Source organism: Trematomus bernacchii, unplaced genomic scaffold (assembly GCF_902827165.1).
Source record: "Trematomus bernacchii unplaced genomic scaffold, fTreBer1.1, whole genome shotgun sequence".
In the NCBI taxonomy this organism is placed as follows: Eukaryota; Metazoa; Chordata; class Actinopteri; order Perciformes; family Nototheniidae; genus Trematomus; species Trematomus bernacchii.
In genome coordinates this window covers 33,083-59,057 of record NW_022987745.1, presented here as the reverse complement: position 1 = coordinate 59,057, position 25,975 = coordinate 33,083, and the positions used below count along the sequence as shown (strand labels likewise).

Below are 25,975 nucleotides of genomic sequence, written 5' to 3'. Positions count from 1 at the left end.
CTGTGGAAGAGTAGACACCCAGCGCCCAGGTCAAGATGCTGACAGGAATGAGCCGGTGAAGATGGCTGCATTGTCTTTTGGCTCCTCTCCAACTTTGCCTTTTTCTCGTATTTTTTATTTACTTTTTGCCGTGTGCTTTTAACCTGGTCCGCAACATGTGAGCCGACCGCACCAACTCTGCTATACACAGGGTTGGGAGGGTTACTTTGTAAATGTAATTAGTTCCTGAATACTGAATACATGGCTCTGAAAGTCATCCGAATCCGAATACAGTTACGTGTCTTAAAAAAGTATTCAGATTACTTTTAGAATACTTTTAGAATACTTTCTTTTCCCAGAACAGATGGGTATGTGTTGGTGTACAGGAGACACTTATTTTACTGTTTTAATGGCTTATCAAGAGCACAACTCAAACACAACATCTTGGTGTCATTCTGGACAGCTCCCTCTCATCTGCACCCCACATAAAAAACATCACCCGGACTGCATTCTTCTCCAGACTCCTGTCTCAGCACTGAAGTCCTGGTTCATGCATTCCTCACATCCCGTATTGACTATTGTAATACCATGCTCTCAGGCCTTCCCATCAAACTCCTCAATAAACTTCAAATCATTCAGAACTCTTCTGCCCGGATCATCACCCGCACCAAATCCTGACCACATCACCCCCATCCTCTGACCACAACACCCCCATCCTCTGACCACATTACCCCCATCCTCTGACCTCAACACCCCATCCTCTGACCACATCACCCCCATCCTCTGACCTCATCACCCCCATCCTCTGACCACATCACCCCCATCCTCTGACCTCATCACCCCCATCCTCTGACCTCATCACCCCCATCCTCTGACCACATCACCCCCATCCTCTGACCTCAACACCCCCATCCTCTGACCACATCACCCCCATCCTCATCCATCTGCATTGGCTACCTGTAAAATACCGGATAGACTTCAGAATAGAATGAATTATTATTATTATTATTATTATTAATTATTATTATTATTATTATCTGAAACGATGTAATTACTTTTTTTTACTTTTTCCAGTCACTTGCCCCATGCATTCAGCAGCAGCAGACCATTCACTTTGATTTGATCCCGTTATGAAATGTCATCATTTCAACAATAAAGAAATGCTACATAAACGTTATCTTGCACATTCTATCGAACCATCTCCGTTTCTAACTTTCAATATATTTTAAAAGAGATCTCTCGCTCATCTGCGTGCGGGGGCGGGGCCTCACAGACACGCTGCATCTCTCTCTCTCTCTCTCTCTCTCTGCAGCGCCGTGCACACAGTTCTGCCGGTAATGAATATTACCTTTTGTGAGGAAACCTTTCCACCAATAATTCCAATCAGTATTCCAAAATGTATTCACTTCAGGTTTACGAAAGTAACTGTAATCTGATTACTCGTTTTTCAAATGTAACGCAAGCTGAATATAGTTACTTGATTTTTGTATTCTGATTACGTAACGCCGTTACATGTATTCCGTTACAGCCCAACCCTGGCTATACAATATAGCAGAGAGGAACTTCTACAGATCAGAAACTTTGTGGACAACAGCCCACCGTCAGACAATGGAGATTCACCATGGCTACCTGTTGCTGTCCTACCTGAGAGACGCAGGAGGACGACAAAGCGGGGATCCCGGGTCGGGCTGCTAGTCAGACTGAGGAAAAGAGAAAACTGACCCCCTCTTCCGAGTATTCTTCTGGCCAATGTTCAATCGATTGAAAACAAACTAGATGAACTCAGAAGTCGGATTGCTTCTCAACATTAAGAACTTTAACGTGTTAATTCTCACGGAGACTTGGCTCAACCCCGCTATCCCGGACTCCGCCATTGTTCCAGCTGGATTCACTATATTTCCCCAGGAGCGGACTGCTAACTCAGGGAAAAGTAAGGGAGGTGGTGTGTGCGTCATGATAAACAATAACTGGTGCACAGATGTGGGGATTATTTCTTCGGACTGTTCCCCTCATTTAGACACCTCATGATCACATGCCGGGCTTTTCATCTGCCAAGAGAAATTACATCGGTTGTGATTACATCTGTGTATATTCCGCCTCACGCTGACAACAACACGGTACTCGATCAGCTGTTTGGAATTATAGACAGGACAGAGACTTCATGGCCAGAGGCGGCGTTCGTTGTGGCCGGGAATTTTAACACTGCCAATATGAAGAAAGTCAGCTGCCCGACGCGCGGCGGAAATACACTGGACCATGTTTATTCCCCTTTTTGACATGGATGTAAAGCTCTCCCTCGCCCTCCCTTTGGCAAATCAGACCACATCTCACTGCTGCTGCTGCCTGCTGACAGAAACTGAAACGGGACAGACCGGTGACACGGAGTATACAGCGCTGGAGTGAGGAGTCAGACTCAGCTCTGCAGCACTGCTTTGAATCTACGGAGTGGAGTGTGTTTGAGGACAACAACATCAAAACACACACGGACATCGATGACGTGGTACCGAAGGTTACTGTACGAACATTCCTGAATCAAAAGCCCATGATAAACAGCGAGGTGCGTACCAAGCTGAAAGCGCGCACTATCGCGCACAGAGGTGGAGATTCAGATGAGTTCAGGAAATCAAGGTATGAACTCCGGAGAGCAAACTGCAAGGCAAAGAGACAATACAGAGACAAAATGGAGTCTGACTTCAAAGGCTGTAACACCCGGAACATGTGGGCGGGACTAAGAACAATGACAAAGGGGCAGCGGGGGGTGCTGCAGGACTGTCTGCGTGCACATCTCTCCCAGATGAACTGAACTGTTTTTTTGCTCGATTCGAGAGCAGCCAGGCTGTGGAGGCACAGAAAGATCAGGAGCCAGAGCCCTTTTGTTTTAAACAGATGTGTGCAGATTCTTCAAAAGGGTTAACCCACACAAGGCTCCTGGACCTGATGGCATCCGTGGCCGTGTTCTCAGGGTGTGTGCAGTTCAGCTGGCAGAGGTGTTCACAGACATCTTCAACAGGTCTGCAGTCTGTAGTCCCCACATGCTTCAAACACTCCACCATCGTTCCTGTCCTCAAAAAAACAAAAATCACCTGCCCCAATGACTACCGCCCAGTAGCACTCACCTCCATCATCATGAAGTGCTTTGAGCGGTTAGTCAAAACCTTCATCACCTCCTCCCTCCCTGACTCTCTGGACCCCCTGCAGTTTGCCTACAGAACAAACAGATCCACAGACGACACCATAGCCCCCACCCCCCCCTCTCCACACTGCCCTCTCACACCTGGACCAGAGGAACACTTATGTGAGAATGTTGTTCATTGACTACAGTTCAGCATTCAATACCATTGTGCCCTCCAAGCAGTTGCGGCTCCAGAGTATTTTTGTTGGGTAATCTATGGTAGGGCTAACCCATACAGTGGTGGGGCTCAAGTCAGTATTTGCAATGTAATTACATACACGCTATATTGCGTCCCTTGACAGTGAAACGCCACGCGTGAGGTTTAGATTATTTCCCTGTCTCAATCCAAATTGAACTGTATGAAATAAAAAGGCACATTTGTCTTGTAGTAAATAAAAAGGGCGACCTGGAGCCAATCCTGCAATTTCCCCACAGGTGAAAGAGTTGACATGCTGAAAACCCTATTATTATGTAACTATTACTACACATTTAAAAAAATGAATGCCATTTTAGTTTTCTGTGACTTTGTTCTGAAAGCTGAACCTGCTGCTCCTCACAGAGAGAAGAGGGAAGAGGCTGTGTGAATTACTTTACATTGTGGATAAGGGTGGATAGCCCCCATTGTTCTGTGTGTCAAAATGAAAGACAGCCCACACACCTATCAATCATCAAACCGTGGGGTCTTATTTCATTACGTGTTGATTTCTGACACGTGTTGACACGTAATACAAAAGTATTCTCCGTCGGGACTTCCTGCAACAACACCACGCCGTTATCGTGATTCTGATTGGCCAGAAGACATTATCAAAGATGTTTTATTGGGAAGACGATCACTACGTGACAAAAGTTTTCAAAACCGTTTCTAGTCTTCGGTATTTCCAGACAAGTGGCTACTGAAATCAATCTTACTAACTACTGTCTGTGCAATTTACTCCGCGTGAGTTGGCGGACTTTATTTTGCTTACTTTAACATCATTTTTCATGGTGGGGCTAACCCATTTCTTGGTATGGCTGTAGCCTACCCCAGCCATACCCTGGCGCCGCCACTGCCTCCAAGCTGGTCATCAAGCTCAGAGACCTCGGGCTCAACAGCGCCCTCTGTGATTGGATCCTGAACTTCTTGACGGGCAGACCCCAGGCAGTGCGGGTGGGAAACATCACATCCTCCACCCTGATCCTCAACAGCGGAGCCCCTCAAGGCTGCGTGCTGAGCCCTCTCCTCTACTCCCTGTGCACACACGACTGCGTGGCCACACACAGCTCCAACACCATCGTGAAGTTTGCTGACGACACGACCGTCATCGGCCAACTGCACAGCACATCACCAGGAAGGAGCTGCCATCAATGGAGGATCTTTACTCCCAGCGGCTCAGGAAGAAATCCCTCAGGATTATAAAAGACCCCCATCACCCCAGCCACAAACTGTTCTGTCTGCTGCCGTCTGGCAGGCGGTACCGCAGCATCCGGACAAAAACCACCAGACTCAGGGACAGTTTCATCCCACAGGCCAGAAGACTATTAAACACCTGAACTTTGAAACAACATCCATAACATTCATCTGGCTGCTACTTAGAAATTATTTATCTAATATATCATATTCCAATAACTTGTATATAGACTCTAATTGCACTATTTCACTTTTTTTACTATTTTTCTTTTTGTATTTACTATTTATTTCTGGGGGTTTTTTTTCTAAGATTTTGGTCGTTGGACGCGGGGTATCGCCGTACCCCCACTTATTTGGAGCCCCCATTTTTTGAAGCATGATTTTTTTTAATAGTCTAATAAATATAAAATCATTGCCAGTGTTATCAGTTGCAAGTGTGTATTTGTTGTAATAATGACGAAATCAGCCTGTGTGTGTGTGTGTGTGTGTGTGTGTGTGTGTGTGTGTGTGTGTGTGTGTGTGTGTGTGTGTGTGTGTGTGTGTGGGAGAGGGAGAGAAGCAGCGCTGTCTGCTTGTTTGCAATGACGTAGCTCAAGCATTTATGCAACTTGATTTGAAGCCTGTGTGTGTGAGGGGCAGCACCGTGTGTGTGAGAGAGTGAGAGAGGGAGAGAAAGAGAGAGAGAGCGCGCATGCCAGGAATAATGCTCAAGCGGTGTGCATACAAGATCCGTTTATTCGCCATGCATGTAGGCTAGGCCTAATCAGAATCATTTCAAGTCCAGATTCAATGTTGTTTGCATAAGTACTGTAGGCTATATTTTTCGTTTCGTTTATTTAATAAGTTCATTTCAGGACAACTTTGGGAATTTTGTTTGTTTGTTATGAGTTTTAAATAGATTTTGAAAGTGGAGATAGAGAGAGAGAGAGCATTTATGCAACTTTGGCCGATAAATTGTTTATGTAACTTATGTGCCGGTGTAAGTACCATATGTGTTCGGCCTACCAGATGTGTTCGGGGTCCGTTACGCTTACCAATGACATCACGCATTGGCTGTACGGTAACCCAAGAGGACATTTTACACGGTCAAATTCCGAATGTATTGAAACTCCAGACTCAACGTAAGAGCTTGAGCCTCTTCGGGGGATGCTAACATTTAAACATACACTTCATTCTTTACTTTGTCCGTTATTATATGTAGAAGATATTACTTTTTTCTCCGTCATGTTGTTTCCATAGCAACAACTTCAAAATAAATTAAAGCGTTCAGCGGGTCTTCGACGCTCCGCAGGCTGTTGTCCGCACGTCGAGGTGTGTGTCTAGGTGTCTCGAGGACTCGGCCGTTGGCAAACGTGGGAAGTTTCAGGCCGATCGGACAACGTACATGGGAGTTACAGCAGTATCATAAACATTGTGTTTGGCGAGGGATGCGTTGCCATGGTAACGCCATATTAAGTAACATCAAATTTGACGTAGAGCTGTTCAGGGCCGCAGTGTTAACCATCATGTGAAGTTTGATGGCGTTCTGAGTATGTCAGTTGGTGTTATGACATCATCGTGTTCCATGGCGAGGGATCGCCTAGCATCAAGCGAACGCGAACTTTGGCGCCAAATCACGGCTACGCCGTGCGAAAGAAAAAAACTTCCATGATAACTTTGAATTGCCCATGTCTCGAGACGCTACCCGACACATTTCGAGTCGTACGGATAAAGTCCCTGGGAGAAGATAGATTTTGTGCGGAGGACGAAAAACGCGATAAATCGCGTTTTTACGACGCCAAATTCAAAATGGCCGGCTTCCTGTACGTTATTTTATACCCCTCCAAGAGGCTTTTTGGTTTGTCTTCGCACCCTAGATATGCGTAGTGAGTTTCGTTCGTTTATGTGAAAGTTAAAGTGGGGGGAGTTTACGTGAGTTTTCACATATGTTGCGGGGGTCAAAGGTTTATCGGTCGCTGCGCGACCGATTTCAATAGGGTCTTCGCCGACCTAGGTCTCAGACCCTAATAAATCTAAATAGATGTGTGTTCTACACACCAAAATACGTTATTTGAACACCCCTCTCGATCGATTTACAACAAAAAAAAATAGTATGGCCCGCCCTAATACACCAACGCAGTTTTTAAAGATATACATTTTTCAACACAGAATCATTTACCAAATTACACCATATCCAATCATTTTACGAGTCAGAAAATGCTATCTGTTCATTGCAGTTATTGTTTATTGAATTAGATTACCATGAGCTCAACATAATTATGTAGAGTACAAGTCCACAGCCAAGAAAATGTTATTTGCATATCATTTTATTTATGAATATGGAATTATGGAATTCTAACACTGGAGTTTGTTATTATTTACTATAACTTTATTATAGTATTCGGGTACAGCCCTACTGTACCCGAATATCCGTTCGTTGGAGTACTATTCGGGTTTCAATTTCGTTATTCGGATATTCGTTTTGTTTCTTTTTTCTTTTTTTCCCGTTTTTTCTCAGATTGAATTTATTGAAATCTCCAATATCAACGTAAGAGCTTGTGCCTCTTCGGGGGGTGCTAACACTTAACCATAAACGTTATTGTTTACTTTCTCTGTCTTTATATGTAGATATTACTTTTCTCCGTTAATCTCTGTCACGTTGTTTCCAAAGCAACAACAACTTCCTGTCAACTGCGCTAACTCTCCTTCAAAATAAAAGCATGTCCCATAAATAGGAAGCCAAGCCAAATTACACTTAAGAGTATACAACTGCAATGAAAGTAATAAACACAATGCGATATCCTTTTCAATTTAAAAGAACAGAAATTGGGTTACATTAAAAAATAACTATAAAACAACAATACTGTAGAATAACAAAATGAATGCCGTGAATACACCGAAATACACGTGTTGAAGCAGTTCGCTGCTGATTACTACGCCCCCCGCGCGGGCCGAATATTCGAATATTACTACCGAATATCAGGAGCCTGAAAAATGGTATTCGGGACAGCCCTAGATCATTCTGCTTCAGTTTGTGGGCTACAGCCAGTTTATGGTAGCAGCACGTTAACAGCTTCATCCTTTGATCAGACCCCCTGTATACCCTAGTCAGCGCCCCTAGTTACACCAATCAGCGTGCGATTACCGTACAGCCAATCACAGTGCGTGACGTCATTGGTAAGCGACGGACCCCGAACACATATGGTAGGCCGAACACATATGGGCTGCGTTTCACTTCTCTTATTTTTCATTTCCTCGCTCCTCGGTCTCACCGGAAGTTGATTTGTCTGCGCCATCTTGAGTAGCGTCCCAATGGCCTTATTTGTGCCGGAGGACCGAGGACCGAGGAGCGGGGAGCGAGGAGTGATAATGGAGGAGCGATAATCGAGGAACCACCAGACCATCCTTCGATGAAATCCTCAGACACTCGCCCCGCCCCCTTACTGTGTATCGCTCACTGATTGGACGATGCAGCGCATGCACTGATCTGATGCTTCTTGACATGAGAGCAGAGTTTCCCAGCGGAGTGAAGAAAACACATGAAACTCACGGGACTCACTCCTCAGTTCATACTGTGTTTTGTTTCAATGAATGCATCATTCAGTTACAAATATGTGATATATCTGAACAACAAAGTGGTCAAAAATTATTTTATTCATTTATTGGAAACATTTTCATGATCGCTTTTTACGTTTTACATTTTCATTTATTGTCATTTCCATTCAGTCAGTCAGTGCTATTTAAAATGTTAATTAGCTACATATCCACAAAAACAAACTAAGTGTGCAATCCAATGAATGTTAATCTAACTGGGTTTTGATAGATAACATATCTCTTTTTCTTCTCTCAATTATTTTATTTCTATTGTGCACTCTAATCAATATTAATCAAACTGTTTGTTTATACATTTTAAGAATGGCGTTTATCTTTTTTGAGAATGAGTTCTTATTTGATTTTATTTATTTGGGTCTACAACAGATGATACAAATGTTTGTGTCAGTAAATGTGTACTAACAGAGGCGGGGGTGTGTGTGAAGAGCTGGTTGCTGTCAGACGAACAGCTGTGCGGCGTCATCACAAACGGACGTCGCTTCACGTGACGCTCCGGAGGAAAGGACGTCCCATTGCTCTTAAAACTCATTTCCCTGCTTCTCGTGGTTTCCTTGCGTCTCTCCATGCTTCCCTGGTGGGAGGGACTAAACGCAGGGAAACGACGCAAGTGAGGGACGCAAGGAATCCATTTAACCGAAGTGAAATGCAGCCCTGGTACTGACACCGGAGTGTCCATGGTTTGAGTCTGTGTGTGTGTTGAGCGCAGCGCCGTCTGCTTTTTGCAGTACAGTAACTAAAGTAGGACTAAGCATACCAGGAGTTTCTGTAGACCTGTTTGCCCGTTTTGTGAGTGCACTGCGCATTGTTTGGGATGACCTAATTAAAATAGCGTCCACCCAGTAAAAAAAATCCCCACTACACCACTGGTCATAACTACACTGTAGCTATGTTCGTATGACCAATAAAAGCCTTGAACCTTGAATGTGTTCAGCCTCTTACTTTGTACAATGCTGCATCTCTCTCCACACTGAGGACAGGAGGAGTATCCTGATGGAGGTCCCTGCTCCCAGGATGAGGCGATGCACTGTCTGCAGAACCAGTGTCCACAGCTGGTAGAGATTGGATCCTTCAGGACGTCCTGACACAGAGCACAGCTGGACGACTGCTCCTCCACAGGAACACGACTCTTCCTATTCCCTCTGTGGAGATGAACACATCCTTTATAGCTCTTTACATTAGTGGAGCTGATTCTCACCAAAGGTACAGCAGGGTGAAAAATTGTAGATTGATATTTTTTTAAAGTCTGTATCTCTAGATGATATTTCTTCATGATAAGGTAGATAGTGGCTAGTTATTCATATCATTATGAAACCACAAAGCTTTGTGTCTGTGTTCATAACATCAGCTGAGTTAATCTGGTACACTTTAGCACTTTGAACCCAATTCACAGGGAATTTGCTGTGAATTAATTAAAAAAAATATATGGAAAGGATGCCGAAATAAAAACATAATGATATTGATTTGAGTTAATGCTTTGTCAGGTCTGTCTGCAACACAACAAGCAAAACACTTGTTTGTTTTCTGAATGGAGATCTGTTTGATTAAAGCTAGGCTAGGCTAACGTTGTAGCTGCTCCATCAACACTCAAAATAACTCCATCCAGTCATAAGAACAGCAGCTATTATATTGTTAGCACCACAGGCAGTCTCTGGTTTATACAGGTAAGTAGTATTACATATCCCGCTTCAATCTCATTAGTATGCATAAAAAAGTGACAGGTCACACCTTCTAAGTCCCGCCCCCTAATTATGTTAATGACCCCCCTTTGATATGCTAATGAGCCCCTTTGTGCGAGGTGTTATCGCGTACAGGTGTTACATCCTCACCGGTAGCCCCCACCCCCCTCAGACCACCCCCCTCCCCCTCACATACAGGTGTTACATCCTCCCCGTAGCCCCGTATTGTCAATGAATTACATTTCAATCTTTAAACATTTGTAGAGAACAAACACTGTGGTTAAAATGAGTGTCTTTATGACGTCTCTCACACCGTTGATATTTTTTCACAAAATTTGTTACAGTAGCATCATTTTTTATCACATCATCTTGATACAGTGATAACACATCTTCGTAAGACAGCCCAGACGCTCTTTTACATAGGTAAAAAACACAATGCTGACCACAGGCTGTAGACAGGACATTTTGAAGCTGATGATTATGGTGTAATATAGTTTTACATTGTTTTTCTAGAAATTGTAGAATGCTTTTAGGATAATGACTAAAATTGGGAGGAAATCCAAAAGAGTCGAAAAAAGTCCCCACATTGTCTCCTTCTAAAGTAATTGCTAGCCAGTGTTCCCCTGGCATGTGGGAAGGGTGGGTATTTACAATCATGTATACGGGGTATCTGAATAATTGTTTTACTTGGGGTAGCTGATCTGAAGCCCATACACCCCCAAACGAGTCCCCTACCATATGTCGCAGGAGACTGTCCAATTGATGATTATTCATTCTGTAATATTTTTCTTAGTAATAGTCTACCAGCACTTGACGTTTTGAATTAATCTCCAGAATTGAATCAAAACAAGAATATACGATTAAAGTTGTAGTTTGGGGCAGCGGTACTCGGAATCTCATTTCCAGTCTTAAACTACCGCTGGTGATTGGTGATAATGCGTCAGCATCTTCCCCTGCAGTGAGATTAAATACGAATAAGGAGTATCCTTGTTCAAAGTCCTCTCGGTCAATACTCAGAGGGAGATCTTTCATGTGTCTCCCTGTAGCAGTGAACATATTGTAAAACTCTCGGACTGAAGACCCCCGGTTAAATTGAGGTTGGAATGCTTTGGCCGGTACTTGTCTGCCGTCCTGACACAAAGCCAGATATTCCATATCATTATGAAGGAAATTAAAAGGTGAAAGAGTTCTCCTTCCTGTGAACGCTTCGTGATTTACCATACCCAAAACTATGTATTTCGGCATGTTACCCAGAAAGAGATTTTCTTGATTACATATTCTGGAATTCACCGGAATGCTGTATGTTTTGATATTTACACGAGATAGAGGGTAGAGAGCGTTGCCTCTCATCAATGCAGCTGCATGACCTAGACGCACGGCTGGGGCAATGGTCGCTTTCTTGATAAAAAGCGAGGCCCCCAGTATTTTTAGACGGTATGTGGAGTCATTTGCACACATGAGAGTAAAGGCATCGTTAGATCTGGTGAGTTTGATTCTCAAATCTACAGAGTTCAGGAGAAGCCTCTCGCTGAAAAATATATCGGTATGCAGAGCCCCCATCAGATGAAGCTCTCGTGACTCTGCGGTAAACACCGCTCTCTTTACTAGACCCTTGTTTGGCCCATTGGCGATCACTACAGAGTCCATAGCTCCTGCAGTGTCTTTATAAAATAAGCCGGCAGTGAATTGAGTTTTTAGAGTAGAATCAGAGTAATTCAATAAAGTTTCAATCATAGCTCTGTAAGGATGTGTCGAACTGGACTGAGAAATCAGCCTGTCCCCTAGAATAACGTCGCATTGACTAAAAATGGTGTTTAGAGGATAATTAACTAGGGCCACGGGAGCATCGACTGCCAGATTAGTCCCATCGGCGTTGGTTATTTTGACCCTGAGATGCATCAAGGTGTCATTCATATCAAGGTATTTATCCCCGTCCCCTGGAATGAAAAATTCAATGGGTCCATCCTCTGTAATGGCAGACAACGGAAGGACCTCGGTGTAGTGTTTTTCATCTATAGAAAGCTGCGTCATGGGAGCCGAAAACAAATCCAACTCTGCCATGCTACATTCAGCAGATTTGTGATGTAAAAGAGCCATATTTAACACTCTAAAATATATCTCTCCCCAGTGTGTTCCTTCTTCGTGGGTGCTTTTTCCCTAATGATTTTCTCTTGGTTGAGCGCTTCCCCTTTTTAAAGCCTGCCGGAACCCGTTTTCCTGGAGGTCTCTTTCTGGCCCTTCTTGCTAAAACCATCAGACCTCCGGATCCTTCTTGAGACCCGTGATCCGATTGGCCGCCGAAATTATGAACCGCCTTACTGATTACATCAGATGCAATATTTTTAGCCGCCGATTTGAGATGAGGTTTAGCTATGGCGAACCCCCTTCTCACCAACGGTGCTACAAAACGAAATAATCTTGAGAATATAGAACCAATGCCTCGACCGTACATAACTGGTGCTCCATAAAAACCAGGCAATGACCCTCCAGCCTGATTTTCATAGTAGCTAACAAAACGCTGCGGATCCTGATTAATCATCGTTTTGCAAATGATTGCCCCGCTTTTGAAGGTCGGAAATGAAGTTTCACTACACTCTTGCCGTAGGTAAACTTTATTGGTTCGTTCTGATCGTTTTTTATCTCTATCTGTATATTTTCGATATGCGTTTTTGTTACCGGCAAATAATATGCAGGACTAAAATACTGGGTGATGGTATCACTGAATGTCCCTTTTATATCTACGGTTCTCAGGAGAGGAGCAAACGCGTCACCTACTCTCTGATGACTGACAACGTTACTATAACAGTAGAGATGAGTTGCGCCTGCATTTATATCCGCGGGGTAGGTTGCTGATTTGTCATCAAATTTGATCCACTGGTCTGGTTTTATTCCTAGCATATAGGCGAGGGGCTTTGGAAAGCGAAAACGATGTTGTCCACCACCCTGAAATTCGATTTTCCGATGAATCGGACTATAGTAAAAATGGACATCAGAATCAATTTTTCTGAAGCAGGACTCCAGTTCCTCCTTGAGCTGACTTATGGTGCTATAGTAACCCCCACTGAACATTTGAAGCTTTACCTTACTCACTATCTCGGGGGATTTTGATTTCTTTATCCATTCAAAATAGGCTACATCCAGAGGTAAGTTATACCAAGTGTGTGGGTATGACATTTCTGTCATGGCTACCTGCCACGAACCGTCTAAATGCAAAGGTTGTGCCAAGTTTACCTGGTAGCTAGAGCTTGTATTGTTTTGAAATACATCAAGACTGGCATTGGAAGGCAGCGTAATATAAAACCCTTCATTAATCTCCATGGCAGCAATGAAGGACTGAACGTAAAGTCTGTTGTTTTTATACATCTTTGATCTCCCCAGCATCAACCCAGCTGTTGAATTTCTCGGGCCAGTTCTTCCAGCATACATACATCTGTTTCTTCCCTCTCACCACACGTCTTTTCAGAATTTTCTCAACTTGAAAAGCCTTGTCATTAGATACCTTCACTTTTTGTAACTCTTTCTCATAAAAAGTCCCCTTGATCTCCTCTCCATCATAATCTTTGAGTTTGTAAACAGGGGGCTGTCGAGGTATGCCTTCAGACACCGTAAATAATTCGTCGGTATAACTCTGTTCATATTTTTTATCAAAGACCCCTCTCAGCTTAGATATTCTTACAAGTTCCCCCTCCTTAAAGTTCATTTTCGTAGCAGCTTTTTTACGATGGATGGATGGGGTATACAGGTTACGATATACTTGAGCCGCATTTTCCTTTGTCACCTGCAGAGGCGTCATTTTAATACTTCGGTGATAACTATTATTGTAGCTTTCAATTAGTTCAGGCAAGACGTCTATGTATCTATGCGTGTTTTTAGCTGTAAAATACCTCCACATTTTAGTTTTCAGCGTACGGTTAAATCTCTCTACCACACACGCCTTCATATCACTGGCTGTTGCATAATGTGCAATACCTCGTTTCTTCAATAAGGCTTGAAAAACTTTGTTAAAGAATTCTTTCCCCGCGTCTGTTTGCATCTTTTTAGGAATTTGACTGTGTGTTAAAATTCTATCAAAGGCTTTCGCCACTTCTACACCAGTCTTCTTCTTTATTGCCTGTGCATAGGCTTTTTTCGAAAATACATCTATGACTGTTAACAAATAATTAAAACCGTCATTATGCTTGGATAACGACTGCATATCGCAAAGGTCAGCTTGAAATTGCTGTAGCGGTCTGAGTACGAAAACTCTGTTTCTTACAAAATGTACCCTTGCCGGCTTGTGTAAAGTATAAGCATCTTGTTCAGATAAAAAATCTCTGACTTTCTCTACATTTATCTGTTTACCCATCTCATTCTGTACAGCTCTATGGAGTTTATCAACGCCCCCTAAACTCCCTGGATTAGAGGGAGTGTAATACACTCTTTGCATGACACGTTTCTCAGACATGTTCTCTGTTACCGTCCCAATGAGGTAATGAATACAACAGTTTTGTTACAACACATTTTTATTGATTTGATGCATATATCAACAACAGATTTTAAAAAACATTTTTCTCCAGACAGAAAATCAAAAACAATTTAAATCAAAAAACATGATTACAGAGAAGGACACACTAGATCAAGTAAAATAAAAATAAAAAAAGTAAAATAAAAAAACATGGTGGTACTTTTTACAGATAAGTTTCAAACTCTTCCTTTCGCTGCCAAAAGTCCCATGCGTCTGCTATATTCTTCAGCTGTGACTCGTCGTTTTCAACAAGCTTTTCGTAAAGCTTGTTGATTTTAACCTCAAAGCGTCTTGTGCTTCTGAGATTGTGAAGAATCGCCTCGGCAGCTCCAAAGATCCTTCTCTCCGACATATGAAGCTTGCTCGAATGTAGAGAACCCCGAATGGCTGGAATGAAACGGTCGGTCCACAGTCTCTTTACCACTTCATCATAGTTTCGCTCCAGAAAATATTCTGGCATCTCAAACAAACACTCATGTTGCATTTGACTGGGGTGATCGACTTGACAGCCATAACATTGTTCCTTTCTGTACATGTGAACGACCTTATCCAACAGATGAACCACCACAGCTTTTACCGTATTCAGGAATGAAGCTGTCCTTGCCCCGTCTACAGCATCATACTCTGAAGTATAACCATAGTTATAAGCATAGCATGTCGATCCATCGTCGTCTTCTACCGAGGAGTCTGAAGAAGCTGCTGTTTTCCTCGGGGGTTTTGGTGGAGTAGATGGAGGTTGATACACAAGCCCCCAGCCAGTAACATCAACGCCATCGTCATCACTGTTGAGCTCGGGGGTCCAGATTGTTGGAGATGATGGCGGTCTGTCAGGAGCTTGTTCCAGGCTGCAATTCGCGGGGAGAGACTTGTTTTTTCTCAGATACATGGGTTGTTCCAGGCTGTAATTTGCGGGGGGAGACTTGTTTTTTCTCAGATCCAGGGCTTGTTCCATGTCGCAGCTCGCAGGGAGAGACTTGTTTTTTCTCAGATCCATGGTTAGTCTTCAACGGTTGTCTTAGGGGTTCCTTAGCTTTAAATGATCTGGTGAGGGGTGGGACTTATTATGTTGAGGAGGAGGAGGAGGAGGAGGAGGAGTCATCTGCAAAAGTGAGAGTTTTTTTCACCATTATAATGTCTAGCGCTGTTTGACTCTGTTTAAAAAGTTCTTTAAGCTTTGTAGATTTTTCATCGATCATTTTCAGCCAAGCAGCCAGAGGCACACGCAAAGATGTTTGAAAAACCCCACATGTAGAGTTGAAATACTCCAAAACAAAATCATCAGAGGGGTTCTTCCCCCGTGTCACCAAACGGCTTGAGCGGTAATACCATCTACCCGACGGGCCGCTTTTAGTTTCCCAGACGGTGCTTGTCAGGATTCTTTTCACTGGCGGCGGCGGGTGAATATTTTCTTCCTCTTCTTCCATATGGAGGGGTTGCGATGAAAACTCTTCTTTGATCTCGACCACAGTTTGCGTTTCTTTGCTTTTTGATGCAAGTTTCATAGACATTGCACGTACAAGGGATGAATGATTCCACAATGGATCCACCGTGGTTTCTTGATGCACTGCTTTTTCTGATACAACGGTTGCACGGAGATCTCTGGAAGACACCAGAGTTAACACAGCCCAATCTGTTGAGGTCAACGTCGCTTTAACACTGCTGGGTCCATAGGTTTCGCCATTCTTCAGATTGTAGAAGTGCAGTTCGTTCGCCATATAGTTGAACACAAAACCCCAAACATCTCCATTTTCCAGACTCCATTTTTCATGAAGAGCCTCTGCGGGAGGGGTTTGAACCCGACACAGATACTGCATCCGTTTCTTGACCGGCTCCCCCGATGGATGGTGGTAAGTTGTTACCGGCGTCTCGCTGATTAAACCCATATCGATGCGTCTCTTTGCCATTTTTCTTTTCTGAAAGATTAGGTGACTTGTTGAGTGGAAATGACTGGCTTTTATCTAGTTTTGCATAGATTTCTTTTTTTATGACTGACTCCACCCCCTCACTATCTTCTGGCGGGAATATGGAGGGAGGGGTGAGGGCGACAGGGCGGATGTGACACCTGCTGTAAGGAGAGGGTGGGTTGCGAGGGTGGGGGCTGAGAGGGGTGGGGGCTGAGAAGGGTGGGGGCTACGGGGAGGATGTAACACCTGTATGTGAGGGGGAGGGGGGTGGTCTGAGGGGGGTGGGGGCTACCGGTGAGGATGTAACACCTGTACGCGATAACACCTCGAACAAAGGGGCTCATTAGCATATCAAAGGGGGGTCATTAACATAATTAGGGGGCGGGACTTAGAAGGTGTGACCTGTCACTTTTTTATGCATACTAATGAGATTGAAGCGGGATATGTAATACTACTCAGGTACATGAATAACCCTGATTTCATACGAGGTGCTGTAGAGCTCTGGGTGCTGATGTTCCCTCTTCTGATTTATCTCAGCATGTCAGTGACCACAGGAGCAGAATCTCAACACTGACAGGTTTTTGTAATGGAGCGTCACAAACTTTCAAGTTGTGTGAATACACGGGGGATATGAATTTCACATCTTCACTTGATTTGTGTTGCCAGGCACAAAATGGTGTCTGCGCATTGACCTACATGTTATCGCTTCGCACAAATGAAATCTGCTAATGATACATGCAGCTCACCCGGTTATTACTATCATTATACTATACTCTACATCGTTTCTGTACTCTACTGCCCTCATGTAATTATAAAAGATCTGTTTAAATGATCAGATAATATAAAACTGAATGCTCTTCAGGTCAGGTTACAGTAGAAACAGACTCTTACTTTGTGTCTGAGGGTCCAGGTTCATCTCTGAAGTACGGAGGTTGCTCTCTAGACCGGTAACTCTTCAGAGACAGACCACTGGGGACTGGAGATTTGTCCTCTTCCTCATCTTTTGAGTCACTCATCTTCTCCAGTCTGAGAGACAAACCAGTAACACTACACACACACACACACACACACACACACACACACACACACACACACACACACACACACACACACACACACACACACACACACACACACACACACACACACACACACACACACACACACACACACACACACACACACACACACACACACACACACCCACCCACCCACCCACACCCACCCACACACACACACACCCACACACACACACACACACACACACACACACACACACACACACACACACACACACACACACACACACACACACACACACACACACACACACACACACACACACACACACACACACTGTCAATCTAAACCATCATAATGACAAACTTGGTTTCAATACATCAAATCAGTCAGACTTCAGACAGGCTGCTCTCCATGTTGACTGCGCTGGGCTGTCACATGTTATGAAACTCTGATGGCTCAGAAACCAGGAAATGGATAAAAAAGTTCACAACATTTGAAGATGTCACTTTCGACTGCAGGAAATAAATACATTTGTATTTACAGATTATTTTCTGACATACAGTTCAACAGAGTAAATGATTAATGTGTTAAAAAGCAGACTCTGTTGTTAACACTCACCCTGTTTTCCTCCTGCTGCTCTGTCGAGGTGTGAAATGGAGTCTGGCAGTCTGACTTCCTTCTTTAACTTTAAACGTCCCTGTCTGTCTGTAGCTCCTCCCTTTGTTTCATAACCAGCCTCATCACCTGGACAGGTACAAACAGGCATTATTTTCAGTTGCTCTCACAGTAAGACGGTTCCAAAAACACATAATTTATAAGAAAGTTAGAAAATATGCAAGCATCTAAAAACAAGCAAGACAAAGTTATTGAAGAAAAAATAATAATACCACAAAGAGAAAAATAAATCAATAAACATCCTGCATTGAAAACCTTACTTGTGAGGTTGTTTTGGGTACTCTAGTGTTAACTGTGCAGTATATTGTTCCATATTATATATATTTGTTTGTGGAATAGTATTACTGATGCATGAGTGCACAAGTTGCATTTTGTAGATTTTTTAAACTCCTTTATATACTCTTGGTTTGTTTATTCTGCAGCAATGCAGATTCTATGAGATCAATATATGTGTGTAGCTTTGTCCTGTGAGAACCACGTATCTCAACTTTGTGCCGATGCTTTTTCAAGCTGATCCAAGAGGCTTTTTAAAAGCATAGCTTAAAGAGAACTGCCTCAACACCTAAATAAATACTGGATCCTAGTTCATCATAAACATTTAAAAATCATCTAAAGATACATGGTTATCACTGGAACATATTACTGTTATATTCACCCTCTGTAGCCCCATCACTCTCACTCTAATGGTGACAGGATGAAAATGTCCTGAAACCTCATAAGGACATAAAATACCTGCATTGTCTCTTGGTGTAGATGTATGCTCTATGAGGAACTACAAAGTACGGAAGCATATCAAATTTAACTCCAAACTAAAGCACATGCCAAGATGTTATGGTCACTGCCAGGAAGCCAGAGAAATGTTCACAGAGTTCAAATACAAACGAACAAGTTAACCTAGAGACCGAAATAAATGTACCTTAAATTAGCTAGTGAACAGTAGCTATTCATTTAACAAGCTAGCTAGCTATCTAACACGCTCATGGATATATAAAGGTTGAATAAGTGAACTGGATACTCCGTTCATTCCTGTGAGTTATTCAGTGGCGCTTGAAGCCCAAAGTGGAGCGAGTGTAGACTCTGAAAGTACCCGGATGTGGGCCCATAGAGCATGCGCAGTTGAGTTTCTCTTAAACCACGCCTCTGATCTCCCGCTCCGTGTCAGTCGGATCAAAACCTCATAGAGAGTGCAGATTGGTCCATTTCAGAATAATATATATGATATGTTTTATAATGATTGATCATGAAAGTGTTCTCAAAGCTGGTAAAGGTGCAGCTAGTTTGAATGACTTTGTATACTGCAGGGTAGCTTGTGAATTTACTCCAGGTGGAACTAAAATCTGATTTAACACTTGATTATATTTCACATCATTCATCCACATCTGTAAAGTAACTAAATGTATTCAATACATGTAGTGCAGTGAGTTACATTTCCACATATTGGCCACATTTGTTCGATATCTTGAATCCCTACTTTGAATTACTACTTGATCAATTAGTTAATGTGTAGAATTGGTTAATTTAATGTTTTAATAGTTTACAGTTTTTTTCCGGAAAACTTAGATAGGTATACTTTTTGTTAGAGTTTGGTAACATTCTCAATGCAGGACTTTGAGTATTTATTTAGCGTTTAGTATTAGTACTTTTACTTAAGTAAAGGACGAGTAAACGTGCTTCATTTAAAAAATATAAGGCAAGGTTTTTTCTCCATACAGAATCGTGTTTCAAGTCAGCGTTTTATTTTGAAACCCGGATGCAGCGTGTTGTTGCTGAGTGTGACAGCAGCTCAGTTCAGATCAGCTGATGGGAACTGACTCACCTCTTCCCGGACAACATGTCGACACATCCAGCGAGAAAGAAGAAGAAAGAGGACTTCATTCTTTAATGAACTCGCGGAGGAACAGAGCGAGCTGCTGGACCCGGATTCAGGTACAGCTCAGATGTATACACATTACATTACACAAGGGGAAACAACACGCGCTGTTTCTTCACTCTGGGTTATCACTTTATATCAGTTTGAGTCGATTAACACTCGTTTGACTAATCGTTACATTTAATGAATTAAAAACCACTAGATCTTTAAATCTGAGTTTAAAAAGCACTACTTGATATCTAGTGTGTTCCAGAGATGTGCTCTGACGTTTTGTATGGAAACAAGTCATATATCATGAACAAAGTAATACAAATTAAAGAATAATTTTAAGTCTAAGAATTGATTCCATACATTGATCGATATATCTGTAACTGATCAAATCATGGTAATCAAAACTTTCCAACTTATTTTCAACAGGAAATAAGCTTGCATGTTTCTTACAATGAAGTTATTCAGCATGAAACATGACTAATGACCTAATTCCTTGATTAAAAAACAGATAAATAATACTGATGTTTTCTGGAGAGAAAAATGCAAAAGCCCCACTTTAAATATTATTTGAACCAAATTTGTCCTCATTCGTTTCTTGAAAATAAGTTGTTCAGCATGATGAAAGCAAATAAAGCCACTAACAATCTTCCTCAATTAACGCCACATTTAGTCGACTTATTGATTCCATAAATCCCCCCCCCCCTTGCCTGAAAGCCTTCATTGGACTCCTTTGTTTACTTCAGGAACATAGTGACATCACTTCTGTAACACTGGCTTGCGCACCAACACATTGTACGCTAAGGGGCGGGACATTAACTGCAATATATACCTGGCTGCTAAATCTTCAGAACTGCTACAGGATGTGTATTTTGTAAATTGTGTAGTTATCTTTAATATTTTGTATGCATGCTGCTTAGTTAACTTTAAGCTGTCTGTGGCTCTTTTCTGCTGTAACAATGTACATGTCCCCTCTGTGGGACGAATACAGGTATTCTGAATCTGATATATTCTCTTAGACAGAATCTAAACATTCCCACCATGAAACCATAAAACCCTCCAGTCAATATCCATTTGCAAATCCACCTTACAGCACATGTCCCTTCTGTTGGACGAATATACAAATATTCTGATTCTGATCTGTAAATAGTAGACCAATCCCAACAGAAGGATTTCTGAATTCTGACCTTTTTTCTCAGACTTTTTACATTTTCCCAAAAGTTCGCTTTTTCTCTGAATTGTAACTTTTTTCAGAATTTTTACTTTTCCTTCCAAATTTTTTAAGAATGTTTTTTTTTTTAAAGAACTTTTTGGTCAAATATTTGACTTTTCCCAAAAAGAGTCTTTGTTCCTGAAACTTCACCCAGAATTATGACTTTTGTCCCAGGATGTTTATGGAAGAGGATTTAGGCCATGTGACCAACAATTTGAGATCTGAACGAGAGATGTTTTGGTTTTATTATAATTTTTCCTTTTAATTTTGACTTATTTTCCGAATGTGTCGTTTTCTTAGAATTAACTTTTTTACCTGAATTTTGTATTTTTACAGCAAATTTTGACTTTTCAAAAAACATGATGCAATTAAAAACATTTTAAAAAGTAATTGATATTACAAAAAAATAAACATTAATTAAATTAAATTAGATATTTTTAAGGGCCTGGATGTATGTATATATCGAAACACTTAGCCTATTATAACTTTATAAATTATGCTATATCTATATATATAGATATATAGATATTATGGCAGAGAAAAAATATAGATATTAGATTGAATACAAGAAGAAAGACAAGAAGAGGGGATCTCATTTTTATCTTTTTTGTCAGACAGACTCCTCTGTGACTCCATGCCCTCCTCCTCCTCCTCCTCCTCCTCCTCTTCCTCCTCCTCCTCGCCGCGGTGAAGAGTAACCAGATTAAAGATGTCCGCTGTGGTGGGGGGGGTCTCCTCCTCCGCCCTCAGGGCTCCTGGGGGGGCTCTGGTTCTCCTGCTCTCCGTCACGCTGCTGTCTGGATTCAGCCCACTGTGCATCGCTCGGGGAGGGGGCTGCTGCAGCATGGACCCACGTAATCATTAACATAATCATACTTACTAATTATAATACGACTATTAATATTGGAATTTAAAATAATACAAATAATAATAATAATAATGATGATAATAATAATGATGATAATAAAATAACAATATATGGACCCAGGTCATAATAATAATAATAATACAACTATTACTCTATTTACTTTAACTAAGTTTTACTGATAATACTTTTACCTAAATTTGGTTTTGAATATATATACTTGTATACTTGTAATGGAGTATTTTCAAAGTGAGGTATCAGTACTGAAGCAGCAGGCGTCAGGTTGATCCCTGAGCGTTGTCTTGCAGGTTTCCGGCGCAGGCTGCTCAGCCTGATCAGCTGTTTTGCAGGAGGAGTGTTTTTGGCCACCTGTCTGCTGGAGCAGCTGCCGGACTCCTTGCAGAGCATCGAGGAGGCCTTCAGCAGCGCGGGGGTCACCGTAAGACGATATAACACACACACACACACACACACACACACACACACACACACACACACACACACACACACACACACACACACACACACACACACACACACACACACACACAGGAACGTCACATGACTTCACGTCACCACAGCTGAGATAAAGGTGGCTAACGTTAGGCTATAAATGAACTACAGTACGGTCACATGACTTCACGCAGAGTTGCCAACTCTCACGCATCTGGCGTGTGACACACGCTTTCACTCTCAATCTCACGCTCTCACGCTGCCCAAACTATTCTCACGCCAAAAACAAGAATACGAAGACTAGAAACGGTTTTGAAAACTTTTGTCACGTAGTGATCGTCTTCTCAATAGAACATCTTTTATCATGTCTTCTGGCCAATCAGAATCACGATAACGGCGTGGTGTTGTTGCAGGAAGTCCGACGGAGAATACTTTTGCTGTAGTACATCTCTATACATCGATACAACATTACGTGTTGATAGAAATCAACACGTAATGAAATAAGACCCCACGGTTTGATGATTGATAGGTGTGTGGGCTGTCTTTCATTTTGACACACAGAACAATGGGGGCTATCCACCCTTATCCACAATGTAAAGTAATTCACACAGCCTCTTCCCTCTTCTCTCTGTGAGGAGCAGCAGGTTCAGCTTTCAGAACAAAGTAACACAAAACTAAAATGGCATTCATTTTTTTAAATGTGTAGTAATAGATTTATTTATTTTTCTTCTCAAGAGAGTACCAGAATGTGTATTTTATGTTAGTATTTCAAAAAACTGTGAAACTGTGTGCCCTTTATAGTCTGTGTCCATTATTGTGTATTTGTATATATTGTATCTATATATATGCTAAGGTCCCGCTGCTGACACGATAGCAGTCATTTCGTGCGCATATGTGTAATTAAACCGAATTAAACCCATGATATCAAAATCTCACTCCAGCCAGGTACCCAAAGTTGGCAACCCTGCTTCACGTCACCATCGCTAAGCTAATGTTCTCACATCACCACGCTAAGCTAAAGGCGGCTAATGTTTGTTCTCCTTTCGATACCAAATCCGATAGTCGTCGTTCACCCTCGTCAGCGTCGTCTTCTTCTCTCCCCGCAGCTTCAGTTCCCTCTGCCTGAGTTCATCATGGCGATGGGTTTCTTCCTGGTTCTGGTTCTGGAGCAGGTCATCCTGGCCTTTAAGGACCAGCCTCAGATGAAGGAGTGTCGCGCTCTGCTGCCGAACTCCAGCGTCAACTCCCACCGCCACGGCGCGTCAGAGGAGTCCGGCGGCAGCCTCTTCCACGTGGACCTGAGCGCGCAGTCGGCCCTGCGCTCCTTCGTCCTGGTCTTCTCGCTGTCGCTGCACTCCGTGTTGGAGGGGCTGGCCGTGGGCCTGCAGGAGATCTACGTGGCAAGGCAAGGCAAGTTTATCTATACAGCATCTTTCAACACAAGGCAATTCAAAGTACTGTACACAAATGAAAAACATGCATTAAGAAACAGTGTCACGGAAACACGTTATGAAATGGTCATTAAAAAGCAAAGAGAATAAAACAAACATAAAACAAGCTAATCGTGTACTTTTACTCCACTACATGTATTTAATACATTTAGTTACTTTTCTACTTTTACTTGAGTAACATTTTGATTGTAGGACTTTTACTTGAGTAACATTTTGACTGTAGGACTTTTACTTGAGTAACATTTTGACTGTAGGACTTTTACTTGTAACAGAGTATTCCTACACTCTGATACTTACTTTACCATAGAGTAGGAATACATTGTGACAAGTAAAGGTAAAAGTACTGAAGTACAACATCTGAGTACGCTTCCCCTCTGAACTGAATGCTTCTTCCCCATGTTCAGTTCTGACTCTGGGGCTGATGGTCCACAAGAGCATCATCTCCTTCAGCCTGGCCTGCACGCTGTCACGGGGCCGGCTGCGGCTCCCCCTGGTGGCCGGCTGCCTGCTGCTGTTTGCCGCCATGTTGCCGCTGGGCCTCGGCCTGGGCTCGGCGCTCTCGGAGACGAAGGCGCCCCGGCAGCACCGGCTGGCCCGCTGCACGCTGCAGGGTCTGGCGGCGGGAAGTTTCCTCTACATCACCTTCATGGAGATCCTGCCGCACGAGCTGGGCTCCGGAGGGAACCGCATCCCCAGGGTGGCCTCGCTGCTGGCCGGCTTCGCCTTGGTCACCGCCGTGCTCTTCATCAAACTGTAATCATCCCAGGGAGTTCAGCAGGATAATCTCCATATTAACACCACTTTATTTCTGAAGTAAGAAGCTAACACGTCACCACCGCTAAGCTAAAGGTGGCTAATGATGGGCTATAAAGGAACTACAGCACGGTCACATGACTTCACGTCACCACCGCTAAGCTAAAGGTGGCTAATGTTGGGCTATAAAGGAACTACAGCACGGTCACATGACTTCACTTCACCACCGCTAAGCTAAAGGCGGCTAATGATGGGCTATAAAGGAACTACAGCACGGTCACATGACTTCACGTCATCACCGCTAAGCTAAAGGTGGCTAATGTTGGGCTATAAAGGAACTACAGCACGGTCACATGACTTCACGTCAACACCGCTAAGCTAAAGGTGGCTAATGTTGGGCTATAAAGGAACTACATCACGGTCACATGACTTCACGTCACCACCGCTAAGCTAAAGGTGGCTAATGTTGGGCTATAAAGGAACTACAGCACGTTAGTTAGCATTACAGCCTTGTCATTTTTATTAGCCTTAACATGAAGTAACATTAAGTAACCCAAAATGTTAAACAGTAAGAGTAGTAGTCATATTTAGTGAACCCTTTGAAGAGTACTGTACCGGTGTGATCATTCTATAATACACAATTTAAGACCGGGGGAGAAATGCTAACGCTAACGCTAGCGATCTTCTCTACTTCATGCTATCTGCACAAATGGTTGACATTAAACATTAAAACGACCAGGCAGTTCAGAGAGAATCAAAGGAAGGCAGGCAGGCAGCTTTGCATGACATTCTTCAGGACGTGTTTCATTGTGGTGATAGTGAGGGTAGTCAATCGTTTTGTTGACAAGACAGTAGTGACGGCCATCTTGGTGACGTGAGTTGTTCTGTGAGACCAGAGATGTAGTTCATTGAGCGTTTCACACAAACAAATGTGTTACTTCACAGTTTTACGACACATTATTTTTTTTTTGACTTGCAAAATTATCTTTTAAATTGACAAACATCATATGTGTAATTCGTGGCACAATTCAAACGGGATCGAAAGATAATCTTTCTCTCTCCATTGACTTCAATACATAATTTTTCCGAAATAAGGTCCCATGGAGGTCCACCGGAAGGGGAGGGACTTCGCCACTCTATAAAGGAACTACAGCACGGTCACATGACTTCACGTCACCACCGCTAAGCTAAAGGAGGCTAATGTTGGCCGTGATGCTTTTAGTAACTCATGTTAGCAGAGCTGAATTGTTTAGGATTTCAAAACAATAGTAAGCGCTCTGATAGTGCTACGTTCTTATGATTGCTGTGATTAATAAATGTATTTCATTGTGGATCCGTGGCCTACAGGCTGATGTACTGCAGCCTGCAGATGAGACGTTTGGGGAACATCAGTTAATTGGAGCGTCTTCTGCTAGTCTGTATAGGTCTGAATATTCCGGGGCCAATAATTAAGGGAAATCTTAGTCCCTGG

At 42.7% G+C, this 25,975-nt stretch overlaps 3 protein-coding genes across 5 annotated transcripts in view; 1 reads left to right on the top strand and 2 right to left on the bottom strand.

The window, feature by feature from the left end:
- Nucleotides 1–759, bottom strand: part of LOC117496423 — a 2,833-nt gene extending 2,074 nt beyond the window's left edge. Inside the window, exon 1 of the mRNA XM_034148087.1 lies at nucleotides 725–759. Coding sequence (XP_034003978.1) covers nucleotides 725–759 — 35 coding nt within the window. The remainder of the gene's footprint in view (nucleotides 1–724) is intronic.
- Nucleotides 760–8,702: 7,943 nt separating this feature from the next.
- Nucleotides 8,703–17,240, bottom strand: LOC117496431 (zinc-binding protein A33-like). The gene is made up of 2 exons (XM_034148100.1): nucleotides 17,105–17,240; nucleotides 8,703–9,268 (listed from the first exon to the last, which is right to left on the bottom strand). The coding sequence occupies exons 1-2, from the start codon at nucleotides 17,227–17,229 to the stop codon at nucleotides 8,950–8,952; spliced, it is 444 nt and encodes a 147-aa protein (XP_034003991.1). The 5' UTR covers nucleotides 17,230–17,240; the 3' UTR covers nucleotides 8,703–8,949.
- Nucleotides 17,241–19,642: 2,402 nt separating this feature from the next.
- Nucleotides 19,643–24,594, top strand: LOC117496430 (zinc transporter ZIP1-like). 3 transcript variants are annotated; one of them, XM_034148096.1, is made up of 5 exons: nucleotides 19,643–19,837; nucleotides 21,601–21,836; nucleotides 22,156–22,286; nucleotides 23,407–23,705; nucleotides 24,156–24,594. In XM_034148096.1, exons 2-5 carry the CDS (start codon nucleotides 21,692–21,694, stop codon nucleotides 24,532–24,534), a joined length of 954 nt encoding a protein of 317 aa, XP_034003987.1. In that variant the 5' UTR covers nucleotides 19,643–19,837; nucleotides 21,601–21,691; the 3' UTR covers nucleotides 24,535–24,594. The 3 variants fall into 3 exon arrangements, with proteins under 3 accessions (XP_034003987.1, XP_034003989.1, XP_034003988.1); XM_034148098.1 differs by having other exon boundaries at nucleotides 23,407–23,710; XM_034148097.1 differs by having other exon boundaries at nucleotides 21,597–21,836.
- Nucleotides 24,595–25,975: the final 1,381 nt, after the last annotated feature.